This window comes from Pseudomassariella vexata (genome assembly GCF_002105095.1).
Source record: "Pseudomassariella vexata strain CBS 129021 chromosome Unknown BCR38scaffold_3, whole genome shotgun sequence".
Taxonomy (NCBI): domain Eukaryota; kingdom Fungi; phylum Ascomycota; class Sordariomycetes; order Amphisphaeriales; family Pseudomassariaceae; genus Pseudomassariella; species Pseudomassariella vexata.
The window spans coordinates 1611183-1630094 of record NW_024467958.1 but is presented as its reverse complement, the minus strand read 5'-3'; the positions used below and the strand labels follow the sequence as shown (position 1 = coordinate 1630094).

Genomic DNA, 18912 nt, shown 5'->3' with positions numbered 1-18912 from the left:
AAAAAATAAAAAAAAAAATATTAAATACGCCGTAGGTGTTAACCCTCGGTACCTCTACAAGTACTCCCTTAAGGGGCTATAGATGATATAGCGAGCCCTTAAGCCGCGTCGGGCGGTTATACAGGTAAACTTGTAGCCAAACGACTACTAAACCTCCTGTCCCTCCCTAAGTCTGTGCTACAACCCCTGCCTGAACTACCGATAAGTGTGGTAATGTGGCACTTAAATTCGTTCTCAGGGGTGGGATGCTGCTGATGTGCAGAAGATGCTCGACTATTTTTTTGTCGCGACAAGTCGTAGTATCTGCTAATTGGGGTTCTCGTCGAGCGTATACATCTCAACCATACGCTCAAGTGGATAGACCGTAACGTGGTCTAGACGCTCGCAAGAATCGCGGCGAGAGGGCGTGCTGCGCGCCTTCTATCGTGAGGGGACGGGTTCGCCGACGAGCGTTGTCGGATAGGCGAGGTCCGATAAGGGGTCGGATTAACGATTCGAATTCTGGACCGGCTGTCGAGTTATATTCCGCCGACGTAGTGCTTGACGGTCGACTGGCTAGGATGCTCGTAATCCTAAACTGCACCAATCTCCCTATTATCGCTAGGTAGGCGAAGTCAACAAGGTGGGCAGCGCGCCGTAAGGGTTGACTAAACCCCCTTGTGTGTCAGCTGCGGGATTCGAACCCGCGACTCGTCACCGACCCAAGTGGGCGAGGCTCAAATCGGGACTTATCTACCAGCGAAGTGACCAACTACACCAGCCGACAATAAAAAATATATTAGAATAAGTTGCCAAAGTTACAAGCACAAATCAGGTCGGCATATGCTGTCAGGAGTGGGCTTGTTCGTCGGTGATTAACATTAAAAACGTGGTTAGTGGTAATAAATCAAAACTGATTGTATATAATAACTGTACTCAATACACGGCCAAATTGGTCGGAAGACCGACATGATGATTTTGAAGCCACCCTTCACAAAGAATTCATGGCCTCGCAGCGTCCGTCTCCTAGCTTGTTTTTCTGGTCCATTCCCCGTCCGTCCACCGGTCTCCTTTATGCCTTCCACACCCTCTTTATAGTCTCAGTAACACCGACATCGTTAGTCTCGTATTCGTAGAGACCAATCCCGACGAGAACCGTGGCCGCATTCAAAAGCCACGTGCACGCCTTGCGCAACTTAGGGTAGTTCCTCGTGGGGACGTAATCGATAACGATGGACTGGAACCCGACATGGCTGTGCACAAGCATGGTCGTGCAGAGGATAGCATCCATGACGGGGTTAAGGGAGCCGGCAGCAAAGGGAGCCATGGTGAGAGGGACTAGCCCGGCGGCGATCAGGCGCTCGAAGGTCCAGTGGTAGGAGCCGTGGGAGGGGCTGGTCTCGGGGACGGGAGCTGGGTCGTTGACTGCGAGCAGATGTTAGTATGTTTGTGGATCCTACAAGTCAACAGTTTTTAAAAGAAAAAGAGCGGTTGTTTGTAGGGATTGTCGCCGTGATTCGATGAATGAGTAAATTGCAGCATACCGGTTCCCTTAATGACCTCTTGACATATCGTTAGCTTCGTGCATTCTCAACCGACAGTAATCGAGGACAATTTACGTGGACCGGGGGGTAACAAGTTCTTTCTACTCGAAGCATGAAAAGCAGATACACGAGCAGTGTCTCTTAATATGGTGCGTTGGATTGGCTGTCTTATGAAGCACGTCGGGACGCCAGCTGGTCGAGCGGCGGTTGCGAGGGCCGTCTGCCGCAACAGACTTGATCGTAAAATGGATGCCATTTTGATGCCAGTTTTGCGCTTGCTTTGTTGATATGGATCCCTGGCAACCCGAGCCTGGAAGAAACGAAGTTATGTTGTTGATCTCTGCTGGTCACAGGCTGGGAAACGATGATGCCCCGGATCAAAGAAAGCACCGAGTCCAAACGATTGCCATTGCCGAGGATCGAATAATCCTTTCTCTGATTGGCTGGCTGGGAAGGGCGATGAGCACGGATCGCCGGTTCCATGTTCAAGCTGTACGGAGAATCCCAAGGCTGCACTTGCAGGTGGGCTACGTACCACCAAGTTCTCAAAAACGTGGGCCGTATCAATGATACGCCGAGCGAACTCCAGATTTCCAAAAAGAAAAGTTGGACCCTGCGAAAACCATCAATTGAATTCAAGAGCCATTTTCGAAGTGCATGGTGGTTTGTACAATATTAACAACTTAAGACTCTTTGACTGGGACGCCGTTCGTTAAAGCTGGGGTTTTCTGCATTACGAATGCAGTCGTACTTTTATTTCTGAGAGCCGGCGAGCTCCATTTCTCTCGCTGATTGCAACACTCCGACCCTCGAACCCTCCACAGCCTTCGATCGCCAGGTTTGATGTCGCCATGGCACCCAGAACCATGCAAGCAAGCTCCCTCGGCGCGCAGTCGACCCTGTGCCGGCGCTGTCTTAAGCTCAAGATCACTACATCATCCCAGCAAAAGAGGCATATTGGATTGAAAGTGTTACAGAAAGAAAAACTGGCGGCAGAAGCATGGGAGGTAAGGGCCAATAGGATCACTGAGGGACTAGAGAAGAACCTGTGGGATGTCTTCAAAGAACGCGGTTTCGTCAAGGATATCGCGGGGTGCGTATGGCTCGAGCCTGGTCTGCCGCTCATCTGTAACTGACATGTTATTGCTTTGCAGCACAGAAACCCAGGTCTGGGAGATCATGCGAAAAAAACGAATCGGTGCGTATGTCGGAGTCGACCCCACCGCCCCGTCTCTCCATGTTGGCCACCTTGTGCCCCTCATGGCTCTCTTCTGGATGTATCTCCACGGCTACAGGGCCATGAGTGTAATAGGAGGCGCTACTGCCCGGGTTGGCGATCCTGAAGGTCGCATGAAGGATCGAGAACGCATAGCCAACAGTGACGCCGTTTTAAATATCACGAAGACCCATTACCAATTGAAGCGAATTTGGATGAACGTGGAAGTGCAAGGCAGGCGCTTTGGCTACGAGAAGAATTGGGCCTGGAGAAGGGGGATAATGAACAACACACAGTGGTACAACAGCTTGTCCTTTACTGTTCCCGTACATCGGCTGTTCAGTTCAGTACGGGTGAGTACGCTGCTGTCGCGTGACACGGCCAAGACAAGGATGGCTAGTGGTGCTGGCATGCCTCTAGATGAATTCATCTACCCATTGATGCAAGCCTGGGACTGGTGGCATTTGTACTCGAGCCCTTTGGGTATTCAAATGCAGATTGGAGGCTCTGATCAGTTTGGCAACATTGTTTCTGGCGTTGATGCTGTCAAGCACCTTCGTGACACCGAATTGCACCCGTCAAAACGAATTCCCGATACCCTCCTGAACACGCCTATTGGATTCACTACGCCCCTATTAACCGACTCATCGGGCGCTAAATTTGGCAAGAGCGCTGGCAATGCTGTTTGGCTCGACCCCTTCATGACCAGCTCCTTCGATCTGTATAAGTACTTCATGCGCCGCCCAGATACCGATGTCGAGAACCTGTTGCGTCTGTTGACCTTCCATCCCATGGAAAAGATCAGCGAGATCATGGCGGAACACAGCCGGGATCCTAGCAAACGAGTGGCTCAGCACATCTTAGCATACGAAGTCGTCGCCTTGGTCCATAGCGACCAGCTCGCGAAGGACACCCAGATGCAGCATCGTACGCTTTACGCGACAAAGACCGGCAATACCAACAATGGAACAGATGAGTTGTATGCTGTGGCTCCATCCTCAGGGCAACCTGAAAGGGCCTCCTGGCCCGATGATATCCATAAAGTCACACCAACTGTTCAGAAAGCAGCCGAGTTCAAGGTCGATATCGAATTGCCCGAATCTCTCATCTTGGGCAAATCAATCCAGCGCATTCTGCACGCATCTGGACTGGCTAGCAGTGCCTCTGATGCCCACAGGCTCACCCTTGCGCAAGGCGCCTACATTGGTGGCTCACCCGGTCAGCCATCGCAAACCAACAAAGGCATGCCACTTGGTGAATTGACCTTCACCCCTGTCAAGGCTTGGTTTCCCTCGGATACCAAGAACTTTCTCATCGCAGGCAAGCTTCTGATTCTACGCCGGGGGAAGCACTTTATACGCGTCGTCAAAATGATCAGCGACGAAGAGTGGAAAGCTAGTGGCAAAATATATCCCGGTGAGCCTGGTACGGGCAAGGTTCGACGTTTGAAGGCAGCCTTGCAGGCGATTGACCCTACCCTCAACGAGAAAGACATGCGCAACCTCCGCACTGATGTGGCAAAGCTCGAGGAATCGTTAGTTACCAACCCCACAGAGAAATCATCTATTCCTAGAGGGGGGTACACTGACCAAGAAAGCAGGGCCCTAGAAACTCCATTGCTGAACAAGGATGAGGGGGTTCGTCCCGTATCCTGGAAAAGGCGCGGGGATTATGTTCGTCCTGAACCCTTGAAGCGCAGGGACGCACGTATTGTGGCACTTCGCGAGCAGCTCAAGCAAAAAGTGGAGGCTATTAAGAAGATGGAGCAGTCTGAGGAGGGTGGTGACTCCTAGAAGGGCGGTTTTGTAGAAACCGGGCCATTGCAATCGTCACTGTACAAAATGTTGCATATATTGTATCCATAGTATACCACATTGTAGAATCTCAACCCTTCGATGCGCATAAAGTGGGTCTCATTCGTCTACAATGCGGCTCTCCGGAGTGTATCGAAGCAAATTCCTTAGCGATAAAATACAGTCAAATCGCCCGCCGGTGCTTTGAAGCTCCTGAGGTTATCCATAATCTTGCCATCAGCCATGTTCTGCTCTGTGATAATCTGATCAAAACTATGGCAACCATCTGTGTATCTCTGCAGCGGATCTGCCACCAAGCCATCCCCATCGACGCCCTCGTGGGGCCTGATAGACGATACTTCGTCCTCACGTAGCGGCCGCGCGTGTCCGGTAGCTAACAGGGTTAGGTACTGTTTCGAGACCACGTGCTTGTGGACGCGGTACAGCAACCCCTTGATGACGCCGAACTGAACGAATCGCCGCACATCGATGTGCTGCAGTACCGGGAAGCCCGCATCTGTGTGTAGCTTAATCCACTCCATGACCGAACGTCCCACGCAGAAGGTCGTCATGAGCTTGATGAGCTGGTAATTGGAGACGCGCTGGGGGCCGGCGAGTGGTGCTTCGCCTCCGGTTGAGCCGGCTCTCTCGTGGCCACCACCACCGTCACTACTTCCGCTGGGCCCGGTCGCTGCGGGGACGGGAGAGGTAGGGTTGATGCAGACGTACCCGGCGCACTCGTCGACAAGACTGTCCTTGTTCTCGATGAAGTCGTGCACGCCTGGTCGGGGGGCATAGCACGAGCCAAAGAAGAACATGTCCAACAGTAGGATGGTGTCGTAGTATAAGAGATGCTGCAGTGCTGTTTGGGTCAGGGGCAGTGAGACGTCCGCAAGCCAGGCAATGCGGCGGACGTCGTTGACGCCGTCGATATGGGGGACGAGTTTCTGGAGAGTGAGGTCCCACGTCGGGTCTAGAATGGAGGTGAGCTTCATCTTTGGGACAGGAACGTGCCAGCCGCGGACTGGAGGTGGTGAAGGGTGGTAAGGGAAGAGCTTCATGTTTAGCGTGTTTGCTTCGTCTATATGAGGTTTAGTATAAGGGGGTAAGGAGTCATCGGGGTTAAGGGGAGCAAAGGGAAACACATACCAACGGGAATCATACACTCCCCGTAATTGTTTAGATCTTCCTTCACAATCTCTAAGAGACTCTCAATTGGTCGTCTACCGTCATTCAGCTTACCCTCGCTGCTCAGGTAACCCCCCTGCCGCTCCATCTCGGCAAAGGTGACAGCGAGTCGTCGAACCAGCCGCTCATAAGGGATCTGATCTGCGTCCGCCTCTACCACGAGGCCAAAGTTGAATATAAATTCATTGCGGTGGTATCTTTCATGGGGAATGGATACAGGAAATCCAAGGATGCTGTATTTGTTATCGGGTGAGTTGACCGTCAGGAAGTGGTTGAAGAAGGCCTTGCGCGGGATGATATACTCCTGGATGATATCGAAGTCTACCAAGGGCGGCTTGAGATGTGGAGTTAATGAGGAGGCTACTATGCATCCTGGGGGAGACTGGGCCACGATTTTGGTTCCTAGAGGGCTTGTAAGTGAGACGATCGAAAAGTCAGATGAGAGAAGGGTCGAGAAGATGAGAGAAAGCAAGTGATTCACATTTTTATTCGTTGAGATACCACTGAGAGAGCACTTTGAGTGAAAACAGATGAAACAATCATATTCCTTACCTTCTTCAGGTAGAAACCTCGCGTAGAAGATTCCTTGAATCATTGTTGCTTGCTGTTAGAGCAGAAAGATAGATGTTCAAGTTTGTGTGTCGTCACGGTCGCAATCAAGTCCAGCATGAAGTTATCTGGAGATCATTGTAAGTACAATGAATCATCAAAACCCCATCTTCATACTTGGACTTGGATCGTGAATTCTGTCTTGGGAACATCTCCAGAACAAGGGTAGGTAGGTAGTGTACTCTCCAAGGCAGCTCGCAATTGTGTAGGTCGGCGAAACCTCGGCACAATAGTTGAGTATCCACTGCTTAGTGCTAGACAAGTTATGGTTGCTGGGAAATAGAGCCTTGCGGAAACCATCAAAAACAAGTAGAATCAACATCGATATCCAACAACAACTTCTGCTCAATGCTTGTTACCGCGATGGAAGTCTTTCGTTTGGGTATGACTTGGGCAGTCACGTGGAAAATGCGTTTGCCTTCGATGGCGCATCGGTCGGCCCTTCGGCCGTCTAATCTCCGATACTAGGGGGCCCTGGACCTTGGACTTGAATTAAATTTATCAGATCTCCAGATAAATCGACAGACAATCAGGAGCTGGTTTTCTTTTCACTCTGTCCAGAGGATCCAAGATTGCATTGCCTCATCACTCGTCAATCAACAACTGAGACACACGAAAGACGCCATGTCTGAAACTCCAGTCGCGTCCCAGAAGGTTGCTGAGGCGCCTGAGACCGTCGTGACGGCTCCTTCCGCTGCTCCCGTTCCCGAGGCTTCTGTGGAGACTGCTCCTGCCGCCGCCACCGAGACCAAGACAGCTGAGATAGGCCCTGTCACCGAGACTGGTCCCGAAAAGGCCGAGAAGATTGAGAAGACAGCCTCCACTGACGCTACTGCTGCCGCCGCTTCTCCCGCTGCCGAAACGGCTACTCTGACTCCGCTCCAGGAGCTCTGGTCCATCGCCAAGGCCAATGGTCATCCCGAGATCTGGGGCGTCACTCTAGCCGACCCCGACTCTGACATTCCCAGCCAGATCGTCTTCCAGAAGTACCTCAACGCCAACGATGGAGAGATCACCAAGGCCAAGGACCAGCTCGTCAAGACTCTGGAGTGGCGCGCCAAGGTGAAGCCTCTGGAGTTGCTCACCAAGACGTTCTCCAAGGCCAAGTTTGAGGGTCTGGGCTACGTCAATTCGTACACCAATAAGAGCGTTGAGGGCCCCGAGGACAAGGAGGTCTTCACTTTCAATGTCTATGGCATCGTGAAGTCGATGGATGCCACCTTTGGCGATGTCGAGGAGTAAGTGAAATCTATTTTCAATTTCTATTGAAAACACGACAGTACAGTGACTTGACATTATGTCTTGATCCGTAATACAACCCGAGATAAGTTGGGTCTTTTGTTGGTCTCACAGTTTATTTTGTGGTTGATTAACAATAGCATGCTTTTCCCCATCGATGATCCCTCAGTCATTCCACCCGGTCTCTTTTCAATGGACGGATCAATGACTAATATACCACAGATTCATGACCTGGCGCGCCGCTTTGATGGAACTGGCTCTTCAGGAGCTCTCGCTCGCCAATGCCACGACGCCTATCACCGCCACGTACGACCCGTACAAGATCTTCCAGGTTCACGACTATAAGTCCCTCTCGTTCTTCCGCCAGAACCCGAAGGTCAAGACGGCTTCCACCGAAGTCATCAAGGTCTTTGCCCAGGTCTACCCAGAGCTACTGAAGGAGAAGTTCTTCGTCAATGTGCCTGCCATCATGGGCTTTATGTATGGCATCATGAAGATCTTCGTCGCCGCTAAGACGATCAAGAAGTTCCATCCCATGAGCAACGGTGGCGCCCTCGCCAACGAATTCACCAGCGCCAAGACCAAGGTCGAGCGACTTGGTGCGAAGCTTCCCAAGGAGTATGGTGGTCAGGGAGAGGATCTCCAGGTTCAAGGCAAGGCAATTGCATTAGAGTGAAGGGGTTCGGCCTTTGGCTGCATAATGGATGTTGTTTGCATTTCGGATATGCGAGGAGTTTGTCGTTTCCCGGCAGGATGACGATACCATAGATGTAGTGGACAGATTCAGTACCAAGCACATCTATTCTTTCATGTTCTCAACTTTTCGCCTTTGAATTACCGATCCTCTCGGGCACTCGTCGGTGACTATGGGCCAGTGCCACTCAGGCCAACCTCTACGTCTGTTTCTTTTGATTTCCTCTCGGCGAACCTGAAGGTTACGCCCCGCTCCTCGTACTCCGCGACCAGATCATCGAATGTCTTATCTTGTGAAGCCGCTTCTTTTCGAATCTTTCGCGTGCGCAAGAGCCAAATAGCGTGGGACAAGAATATTGCCGCTTCAAGAACGCAGCTATAGATGAAATTAGTAACTAGTGGGCGATGATGAAGAAATTGGACATTAAGAGCATACCAAATGATGTACAATACCCCACCGAGAACGTCAAACGTATTTTGAGCAACTGTCACTCTGTCATCCCATGCATTGAAGATGTCAACTGTCCCAGGCTCACTCACCTAGTGCCATAAGAGAAATGAACGCCCCAAGCCAATCCATGGAAAGGAAGACCTGATGCAGATTAGCGAACGCTTTCACATACAAACAGAACCATGTGCATGCAACCTACCCAGTTGATCCCGATAACGCGGCCCTTTCGTTTCCAAAGCTCCCCGTATGGGGGTAGCAAACCTGCTGCGAGGAGGACACTCGCAACAATACCAACCACCAAAGGTGGTATGTCATTACCGGCTTCGTAAATGGGCTAGAACATGCAAGTCAAACGACTGAACTACTCCTTGAATGGTCTTTATAGGGAAGAATGGGCTTACCCGTAAGGGCAAGATGAGAGCCACTTCGAGACCTCCGAACGTAATTCCAACAGCAATACCGGCGAGGAAAGCTTTCCAGGTTGCCCATTTTCTGCGATATTGTTAGCCCCCTGATAGAAGGTGATCGAGCAACAGATTTGAATTACCGTGAGTAGACCAGGGTCTGCGTCCAGCTGATGAGACAAAACAGCATAAAACATTGAGGTTGTACTTGTATCGGGATGTTGAAGTTTTGAATGATGGCATAGGCACCGAAAGGTACACCACCTTGGATAATTTAGTGACTGCTTACCATACCATCTTAGGTATGCGCTTCCGGGCAAGGGGTAACGGATTAGCAACTTACACGCTGCCCATAGGAACATCATAGATCCTGGCAACCCATCGGTTTTCTTGGTTCGCCAGTTTGTCCATATTTGAGGAACGAGCTGAACACACCATAATATAGTGCCAATGGTCTAATGCAGTTGTCAGCAAGAGTTGTTCATTTTGAGTCCATGATGACCAAATCACTTACGCCTAGGACATTTGCCGCTACTGGAATTTCAGTCTGCGGTGCCATTTATGTAGAATCTTGGGAAGCCTGAGTTGCTCCTATAAATTCAAAGCCAAGGTTAGAAAGTATAGCGAAGCTTGACGTTGAGCACGACTGAGAACACAGAGGCTATTGTGGACTCCGTAAATGGGTAGGTGAGGTCGGTCAGTTGCGACTCTCCAACGCCTTTGGGATTTAAGTGGAGTTCGCGAAGAGCTTTACCAACTTTGACACAACCAAATTGCAAATAATCCAGGAACCTGGTCAACCTTAGAGTCTGGTTCGTCGGCAAGCGCGCAATTCAAGACTCGACATCACACTCTTCCAGGTTGTTAACACAGTTTATTATAAATGTCATGTAATTGGTTGAAAGAGAGCAACGGCTCGCACATCATGGGTTTTGAACACAACATCATGATGGAACAGACACAACAACCCTCGCCATCTCGGTCTGCGTATAGAAGAATGACTATGTGGCGTCGAGATGGCATTGAGAATGGTTTGCCTGCCTGTGTAGCACCCATTGAGGTCAAGAGCTTAAACCGATTTGGTAACGACGTGTGAAATGAAAATGCGAATGGGTTTGTTGCGACCGATGAGGTGAGAGCCTGCGGAAGACCCCCCCTCCCCCACAAGAGATGACTTTGTGGCCGGCCAGCATAGAATTGACCTTTATCGATGCGGCGGCCGGCTCACTCCAAATGAACTCCGTGCGAGTGCCCGGTCAGCTTACTATAGCAGCAATTGAGTCTTCGTCTAATTCGCGTACCTAGCTTCCGATCCGGATGATCCGGATTTGGTATACGTCAACTCTGGAGCATGATCCATTGACTTCGTGAAGAGTTCGATGAATTCGTCCCTATCGTCGTTTCGGGCCCGCCCGAAGCCAAGTGATGACGCAACGAGCAGAATGCACACTACCGATCACGGCGCTCCTGCATGTTCGACTTCGACACCCGTGTGGCCATTTTGCTAGACATCCTCATACCCAAAACTGCGAGCTGCGAGTTTCCCAACCCACACTAAATAAGGCTTGACGATGCACCATTTTTATTATACTTCTATACTAGTTCGAGCTTCAAAGTCAAGGTGAACAATGAAAAATTATCAGGATGTCCTTCGAGTACCTTAGTTTAAACCCCACCATGAAAAGGGAACGACCCCAATGGCTTAGTAATGTGGGGTTGTCTCAAATCGCTATTTCGCGCGGTGATTTGGCAATCAAATTCTCACGATCCAGGGAGCCAAGATAGAAGCCGCACCCGCACCTGTATTAGAAATCACCATTTCACGATTTGGAATTACCCTGATTGCATTTGTTTGTCGCACCAGAATCTTCTGAAGTCTGCGCAGATTTGAATCGCGTACTATCTTAGTAGGCAGCGAGCTCGGAGGAGTTGTATAAAAGCTGATCCACCGCCCCATTTCCTTGCCTCATAGTCGTGACTCGAATCAGTCACCACCGTCAAGCTGTTTTCCTCAGCCTTTAGAAGAACTTTCCGCGCCGGCGCACCCAGCGTATCAATAGCAGCACTCACTACTGCAGGCTTTCAGAAGAATACCAAAACATCGAGTCAATTCACCAAAGCAAGAGGCATGCATAACAAAGTTGTCATCATCGGCTCTGGGCCGGCCGCCCACACAGCCGCCATATATCTGGCACGCGCCGAGCTGAAACCCGTCCTCTATGAGGGTTTCATGGCAAACGGAATTGCCGCCGGTGGCCAGCTGACTACCACGACTGATGTGGAGAACTTTCCAGGTTTCCCAAAGGGCATCATGGGCTCCGAGCTGATGGTATATCGTCTCCCCCATCTCTGGGTATTGCACGTGGAACATCTACTAACGACGCTGTTTCTATTTACAGGACTCCATGAGGGCACAATCCGAACGATTTGGCACTCAAATCATATCCGAAACCGTCGCAAAGCTTGATCTCTCCTCGCGTCCCTTCAAGTACGAGACGGAATGGGCACCGGGAACCACACACACGGCCGATACTATCATTCTCGCCACAGGAGCTACTGCTCGTCGCCTGGGACTCACCGGTGAGGACAAGTACTGGCAAAATGGCATCAGCGCCTGCGCCGTGTGCGACGGAGCTGTGCCTATTTACCGGAACAAGCCCTTGGTCGTTATCGGTGGTGGGGACAGCGCTGCCGAAGAGGCAACCTTCCTCACCAAATACGGCAGCCACGTCACGGTTTTGGTGCGAAGGGACCAGTTGAGGGCCAGCAGCATCATGGCCCAGCGATTGTTGAGCCACCCCAAGGTTACGGTTCGATTCAACACCCAGGGTGTTGAGGTCAAGGGTGACGACAAGGGCTTGATGAGCCACATGGTGATCAAGGACACTGTCACGGGCAAGGAAGAGACCATTGAGGCAAATGGTCTTTTTTACGCCGTCGGCCACGACCCGGCCACAAGCCTGGTAAAGGGTCAATTGGAGACCGACTCTGAGGGTTATATCGTGACACAACCAGGCACACCCCTGACCAACATTGAGGGTGTGTTTGCTGCTGGTGATGTGCAGGACAAGAAGTATAGACAGGCTATTACCAGCGCCGGTATGTTTTCCCCTCGAATTCATTTATAGAATTGTGACACTGACGGAATCAACAGGCTCTGGCTGCATGGCTGCGATGGATGCTGAGAAATTCCTGGCAGAGCATGAAGATGATGGACGTGAGGGTGCCGCCGACGGTAAGCAATGATGCTCCCATCATTGCTGATTGCCAACCGTTTTTGCTATAGCCATGGAATATATCATTCATGTATATAGCTAACAAATTAGACAGACGATCAACGACAAATAGACAGAGAGCAAAAATTGCCCCGTGACCATCGATTGTGAGCATTGTTATGAACGTACAACCAAAGCTTCGTCAGTCATTTTAGCTTTAGGAGTCATCGTGAATTTACAATCAGACGGATACAGCATTTATTTGTATTTTTCTTCACCTAGAGATACTAACCTGTAATTATTTACGTAACTTTATCTCATATAACTAACGTGATCCACAAGTCATTTTCGCACACAAGTCACTTTCGCACTTTTCTTGGCACCTTCAAGTAATTCAGTAATATCCTATGCATAACCCGCATTTTATCCTTTAAATTACTCAAAATCTTCTTCATTATCAGTTTGTACTTCTATTGAACAAGTCCTTGCATTATGTCCAGTCCCTCCGCAAATACCACAGCGCCTTATACCGGTCTGCCGGCGCTTTACAGGACGACTGCTTTCCCCTTCTTCCTCCTCCATAACCTTGATATCACCCCTCAAGGCCCGTAAAACTTGTGCATCACCTATACTAAGTGCTCCTCCATATTGGATTTGCTTATTTTTCGTCCTACGACGCTTACTTAGTATATGGTTCGTCTCACGAAGCTCTTCGTTCTCCCGACGTAATAATGCATTATCATGCATCATTGCATGCGTAGCCTTTGTAATCGAGTTAATTGAGTTCAAAATATGCGTCGGCGAGCTGTCTTGATGCCTCTGGACGCTACTTTTAATCAAAGTTGACTGCGATTCGGCTTCGAGGGTGTTGGTAGGCGTCTTAGAAACCCAGACGGAGGGAGGCAATTGGGGGTCGGGTGTCGGTGTTCGTACTACTTTTGCGATATCCAACGTAGATATGACCCTATCCGGGTTAAAAGGAACAAGTCCAGCTGCTTCGAATCCTGATCTGATGTTTTTTTCGTGAAAAGCACCAATGAAAGCTTCTAAAAACCCAGCTAAGAAATCCTGCTTCTCAATATGGGTTTGATGCCTTCGCATTAAACCCTCCACGAACGCACCGTACAGCCGTTTCAACACACTAAAAGGTACCAAATCCAAAGGCTGGAGCTTGTGGGATGAATGGGAAGGCATACACAATGTAATTACGCCGTGCGCCGCGAGGTAAGTCTCAAAATCCATCGAGTGGTGGCTCTCGTGACCATCCAATATTAAGAGACTTTTCGCACCCTTCCGACGGCTAATAATATGTTGAACAAAGTGTTTTGCCCATTCCACACCAATATTATTGTTAGTCCAACCGTTATGGGAAAGGTCGACCTTCCAGTTGGCCGGTAGGTCGTTACCGCGATACCACGAAGCAAGATGAACCTTGCCCGCGAAGATGATGTACGGCGGTACCGCCCAACCTTGCGAATTAATAGCCTGGATCACCGTAACCCATTCCCGACCTCCTTGTGTAGCCTGTCTAGGCCGTCCGTGTCTTTCTGCACTCGTTACAACCATACCGGTTGTGATTATGCCCATTAGGAAGCCCGTCTCGTCAAAGTTGTAGATATCCTCCGGTAGGATACCGTATTTAGCGATTATGTCCCTAACAAGCTCAAACCACGCGTAATACGTGATATGATCTTCGCTAAATACCCTCTGGTAATCAATTCGACGGTTTAAACGCGTTCGGAGGTCTTGTCGGCGGTTAACGAAGTTCGTGGTCCAGTTCTTGCCGACGGGGGGCGCGTCGCGTACGCGTCGTAGGATATTCGCCATTTCTTCAACGTATCGAAGCCGAGGAGGAAATGCTCGCGCATCTAGCTCAATTATACGTCGGGCAATCGTATCCTCTTCGGTTTGAGTTAGATTTCGTTTTAACATATTAGCTTCGTGTCGCGTTTGGTCGCCGTCGAATCGATTCTTTAGTGTACGGTCGCAAACGTTGTAGATACGGCCAAGCTTACGCCATGAAATTTCAGGGTTGCGCTTTTTAGCTTGGATAGCTAGCTGAAGATCGGCTTCTTTGGATTTACGAGGCATGTTGTGGGAGGGAAGAAAAGTGCAAGCCAAGTTAAAAGGTTGAAATATTTGAAAAAGTGCGAAAGTGACTTGTGTGCGAAAATGACTTGTGGATCACGTTAGCTAATTTCAAGTATATCTTAATTATAAGTAAAGCATTCTATTGCATATGATATTAGGCTATTGAATATTATTCTTCACGTTACTACTAGTAACGTGGTTTACTATTTGTGACGCCGGTCACGATGCCTGGTCCCTGGACGAGGGAGAGGGACACCCTAGTCTAGGTGTCCCACCTATACGCACCCGTTCTTCTTATAACAGAGTGACGGGCACCTGCAATTTTAACCCTTTCTCTTTCTTCTTTAGTTTAGTATTCGTTAATAACGTGAATGTACACCGAGCTGACCACTTTCATGCGCCAACGCGACCGGCCAACTTAATCTTTGATTTTCTCAACAACCAATTATGGCAAAGTCATACAACGAAGCAGACTTAATGCTAGCCCTTCAAGCTCTCAAAAATGACCAAAAACTTAGTCTCCGACAAGCGGCAAAAACGTACCAAGTCCCCCGAAGCACCCTCCAAACGCATAAAAACGGCGGCTCGCCCTCGTACGGGCCGAGTGCGCTGAGCTTCGAGAGGCAAATAAGATGCTAAGCCGGCGCCGGAGGACTAAAAAAATGCAATTACGGGAAGGAGAATCACTTATTTTCCAAGAAGGACAGGACCTACGGGACTCTAGGGAGTTGACGACGCAGATACAGCAAGAAGGGCGCCGAAATGGTGGTCGCGCAAAGCGTGTTGAAACGCGCCCGAGGCGCTGTGGTATTTGCAACGGGACTGGGCATAATCCGCGAACTTGTAAGATCGCATTGCCATCTTCTGGAGAGGAAGATTCAGAGTAGTTTCAATTGATTTACGGCGTTGTGGTTTTACTATCGTAAAATTTCTATGCGAGGTTATGTAAGGGTGGCCAGCTCGGTGTACATTCACGTTAACTCTTGTACATATCTAGTTATTGCGAGATTATAGTCGCCGCCTCGGTGTCGAGCAAGATTTTCCCCCTGTTGCATGTTGCCTGCTACAAGTAATTCGCCCAGATGCTATAAATTCAAAAGTGTTATGTTTCTATTGCTATGGACTTCTACTCGCGGCTGTATATCGACTTCAAATGTCCTGTGCCATCAGTGCCATCATTATGTCCTTCCACAGACTACGTATACCACAATACTGATAGTATGCATGCAACTCGACTTATTGTGAGCAAAATACATTGGGGTAATTAAACCCATTTCTATAGTATGGAGCAAGTATCCGCTATAATTCAGCTTACACACATAGTATACAACATCCTTATTACCCCTTTGAGTCTCAGAGATATGATTATTATTATTATTATTAAATACGCCGTAGGCTCGAAGCCCCCGGTACCTCTACTAGTACTCCCGTATGTCAAACCGTGCCCTAATGGCTGGACTAAATACATACGCTGCGTCGTCGGTTCGCCCTATTGGCGACTGCGTTGCGTTCACTACCATACTACGTTGGTTCTCAACCTACCAACAAAGTCCCCCCTGAGAAGATCGATGCTATCTGGGCCTTGAAGCTGTCCGATCCGTCCCTAGCAGCCACCTTACAACAGTCCCACTAACTACTGGTTCTCCTGTTGCCGTTGCGAGGTCTCTGCGAGAGTATAGTGGCCGTGGTGCGATAGCGGCCCGTAATCGTTCCCTCGGTCCTTCCAACAGCCCGCAAAAGAGGATTACGTGCTCTGCCGTCTCAGGGGCGTCGTCACAGCGGCATAGCGGCGAGTACACGCCAAAAGCCCCTGTCTTGAATAAGAAGGCTGCTAGTCCTATTTTTTCCGTCCTGATCTGGCACAGCGTAGACGCCTCCAGTCGGTTCAGGCCGAATACTTGCCCCCTTTCGGTATCTGCATCGAAGGGCCCTCCGGTTCCTCAGCGATAGCGCGTCGCTGGCGATCGTGATGCTCTGCTCCGGTGAGCCATCTCTTCCTCCAGTGGCCGGGGAGGGCAGCCGGGACCTCCTTTTCCTCACTCATCCACTCGGAGCCCCGGGCCTCCTTCTCCATAGTGTACCCTGCCGGTCGGAGTAGCTGCGACGCCTGCTTCCTCTTCGCCGGCCTATCCTGCCGGAGTATATGTGACGCTTTAGCGCTCGCGCTGCGAAGCAGATTTCTCTTCCCGCTAAGCCGTAGCCGTTCTTCAAATTTAGCAGCCCGGGCACTAAGATAGAGGTCTAGTGGCGGGATTGCTGCTTCTGCTTCCAGGTGGCGAACCGGCGTCGCTTTGTGGGCGCCACAGACTACCCGGAGGCACTCGTTCTGTATCCCCATCAGGCTCTTAGCTGGCCCTGCCGGTTCCTCACTTATAGTATGCCACGCAGTCGCCCCGAAGGCGATCGCGCTACGGATAACCACCGTATATAACAGCCTCGCCCGTATAAGATCGCAGCCCCACGACATATTGACTAGCTTTGTCAGGGCTAGCTTTTGAGTTGCCATTTTTGTTTTAACACACTCAACATGGGAGTGCCACGTCAGTTTGCGGTCGAACCAGACTCCTAGGAACCTCGCTGAGACTACCAGCGACACTGTGGCGTCCCCAAGGCGAATACTTTGCGGCAAGGGCTCTCGGGCCCTAGTAAAGTGCATTAGCTCACTCTTGTCAGGGGCGAACTCCATCCCGTGCCTCACTGCCCACCGCTGACACGTAGCCCATGCGCCCTCCAACCGGCGGCAGGTCGTGTCTGGATCGGTGCCGACGCTTAGCAGGTTCGTGCCGTCCGCGAACCCGACTACTAAAAGTAGTGGGTGCTGCTCCGCTAGCTCCTCGTACAGCGTTGAAATGTATAATATAAACAGTATCGGGGATAGCGGTGACCCCTGGGGGACGCCAGCTCGTAGGGGGATTGGCTCTGACTCCTTGCCATCGAACCGGAGGCGTACCGTCCTATCCTCCACGAAGCTGCGTACCCACTCCTGAACCCACTCCGGGTAGCCTTTCCGGGCTAATATGGAAATCAGCCGTCTGTAATTGACCGTCAGAGATATGATCTTTAATACAGAGGACAATATGCACAACGCAGTTTATTTTATCGAACAGACCAAGGCATAATACCAGTTGCGCATTCCATTAGGTATTCTTTCCCCTGCCTCTCCTTTTTTGTCTGCCGCATAATTGAAATCATGCAGCGCCCGATGAAGATCAATTCTATCGAGCAGCGACACCATTCTTTTAGTTCAGACAAACCCTATATGAACTGTAAGTCCACTATAGAGCGGAGAATAAGTATTTGGGTGAAATCAGAACTTTCAAGGTGGATCTAGCGCCGCCATCATTTGCACGACTTTATATATTATTGCTGGAAGCTTATTATCTGTAAACCACCTGATCCGCATTAGTGTAGGGGTTAACATATCGCGTTTTCACCGCGAAGCCCGGGGTTCGATTCCCCGATGCGGAGTTTTTTGCTTCATCCACAGAATGAAAGCTATGTCCCAGTTTTCAATTTGTGTTTTCTCAGCAGAATTAATACGCGAATAACTTTTGTGTTATTTCAGTCAGTATATTCTTCAACTATTCTTCTACTCTTTTGACATGTTTTAATTTTGGGGTTACGTATGTATTGTATAGTTTCCTGAATCGCAACTGTATGGTAACTAATATCTTAAGAAAACTATTATCCTAGAACTAGTAATCTGGTATACAACACCACGCAGTCTCTAGCAGGCAGCGTTCTGACATCCTGTATGTTATCAGAGCTACAAACCTTCACATACGCGTCTTGAAAGGGTCAAGACATTGGCCCAGCTGTATAGTGCCTCAACATTGAGTATCAATTGAGATACTGTGTGTGACAGCGGAAGTGGACTAGAGACAAAAAGACCGGTAACGTCCCACACCCACATCCGGGACACCCCCACATGTGGGACACCCAAAAATGCCTCATCAACACCGCTAGCCTCTAACTTCAACCTCTTTTATCTTTACCGATATCGATTCAATCGTTACGAAATTTTACGTACGTCTTCTTCACACTAATATAAGTCAATATACCGAAGATGATATTTATCGAGCTCTTCAAGCAATAGCTACCGGTCAAAGCCTCCGAAAAGCAGCATATGAGCATGGTGTCCCAAGGTCTACTCTTTCACGACGGATTCAGGGAGCCCAGTCAAGAGATATAGCCTTCGCTGACTACCAGAGGCTCTCTCCAGCCCAGGAATCTCATCTGGCTGAATGGGTTCGAATCCAGGCTGCCCTAGGCCTCCCACCAACCCATCAACAGCTCAAAGACTTCGCCGAGCGTATCCTACAGATCCACGGAGACACCGAACCACTTGGAAAGAACTGGGTCCAGGCTTTTATCAAGAGGAACCCTTCAGTCAAGGTGCAGAGAAGCAGAACTATCGATTCCCAGCGTATTAATGGAGCCTTAGCTAATGTGATCAGGCAATGGTTCAAATACCTCGCTATCCCTGAGAT

General features: G+C 49.8%; 6 protein-coding genes and 2 non-coding genes across 8 annotated transcripts; 4 read left to right on the top strand and 4 right to left on the bottom strand.

Annotated features, from left to right (window-relative positions):
- Positions 1-662: 662 nt before the first annotated feature.
- BCR38DRAFT_t84 lies at positions 663-765 on the bottom strand. The gene has a single exon. It is a non-coding gene; the product is annotated as a tRNA-Thr (tRNA).
- Positions 766-829: 64 nt separating this feature from the next.
- Positions 830-1973, bottom strand: BCR38DRAFT_423824 (CybS-domain-containing protein). The gene is made up of 3 exons (XM_040859608.1): positions 1599-1973; positions 1524-1541; positions 830-1404 (listed from the first exon to the last, which is right to left on the bottom strand). The coding sequence occupies exons 1-3, from the start codon at positions 1777-1779 to the stop codon at positions 1052-1054; spliced, it is 552 nt and encodes a 183-aa protein (XP_040718880.1). The 5' UTR covers positions 1780-1973; the 3' UTR covers positions 830-1051.
- A 401-nt stretch (positions 1974-2374) lies between these two features.
- Positions 2375-4532, top strand: BCR38DRAFT_455523 (tRNA synthetase class I; the record flags this gene model as incomplete). The annotated part of the gene is made up of 3 exons (XM_040861799.1): positions 2375-2616; positions 2678-4273; positions 4340-4532. The coding sequence occupies 3 exons, from the start codon at positions 2375-2377 to the stop codon at positions 4530-4532; spliced, it is 2031 nt and encodes a 676-aa protein (XP_040718879.1).
- Positions 4533-4699: 167 nt separating this feature from the next.
- On the bottom strand, positions 4700-6315 carry BCR38DRAFT_455522 (nitrogen permease regulator 2; the record flags this gene model as incomplete). The annotated part of the gene is made up of 3 exons (XM_040861798.1): positions 4700-5613; positions 5682-6122; positions 6273-6315. The coding sequence occupies 3 exons, from the start codon at positions 6313-6315 to the stop codon at positions 4700-4702; spliced, it is 1398 nt and encodes a 465-aa protein (XP_040718878.1).
- A 638-nt stretch (positions 6316-6953) lies between these two features.
- On the top strand, positions 6954-8244 carry BCR38DRAFT_334864 (CRAL-TRIO domain-containing protein; the record flags this gene model as incomplete). Its single annotated transcript, XM_040855351.1, has 2 exons — positions 6954-7567; positions 7791-8244. 2 exons carry the CDS (start codon positions 6954-6956, stop codon positions 8242-8244), a joined length of 1068 nt encoding a protein of 355 aa, XP_040718877.1.
- Positions 8245-8432: 188 nt separating this feature from the next.
- BCR38DRAFT_335993 (uncharacterized protein) lies at positions 8433-9544 on the bottom strand (the record flags this gene model as incomplete). Its single annotated transcript, XM_040855423.1, has 7 exons — positions 8433-8637; positions 8698-8746; positions 8802-8853; positions 8912-9046; positions 9114-9204; positions 9260-9380; positions 9460-9544. Coding segments are annotated over 7 exons (738 nt in total), but the record flags the coding sequence as incomplete, so codon positions are not given.
- A 1700-nt stretch (positions 9545-11244) lies between these two features.
- Positions 11245-12362, top strand: BCR38DRAFT_455519 (uncharacterized protein; the record flags this gene model as incomplete). Its single annotated transcript, XM_040861797.1, has 3 exons — positions 11245-11445; positions 11516-12215; positions 12271-12362. The coding sequence occupies 3 exons, from the start codon at positions 11245-11247 to the stop codon at positions 12360-12362; spliced, it is 993 nt and encodes a 330-aa protein (XP_040718875.1).
- Positions 12363-17818: 5456 nt separating this feature from the next.
- BCR38DRAFT_t102 lies at positions 17819-17890 on the top strand. The gene has a single exon. It is a non-coding gene; the product is annotated as a tRNA-Glu (tRNA).
- The last annotated feature ends 1022 nt before the right edge of the window (positions 17891-18912 follow it).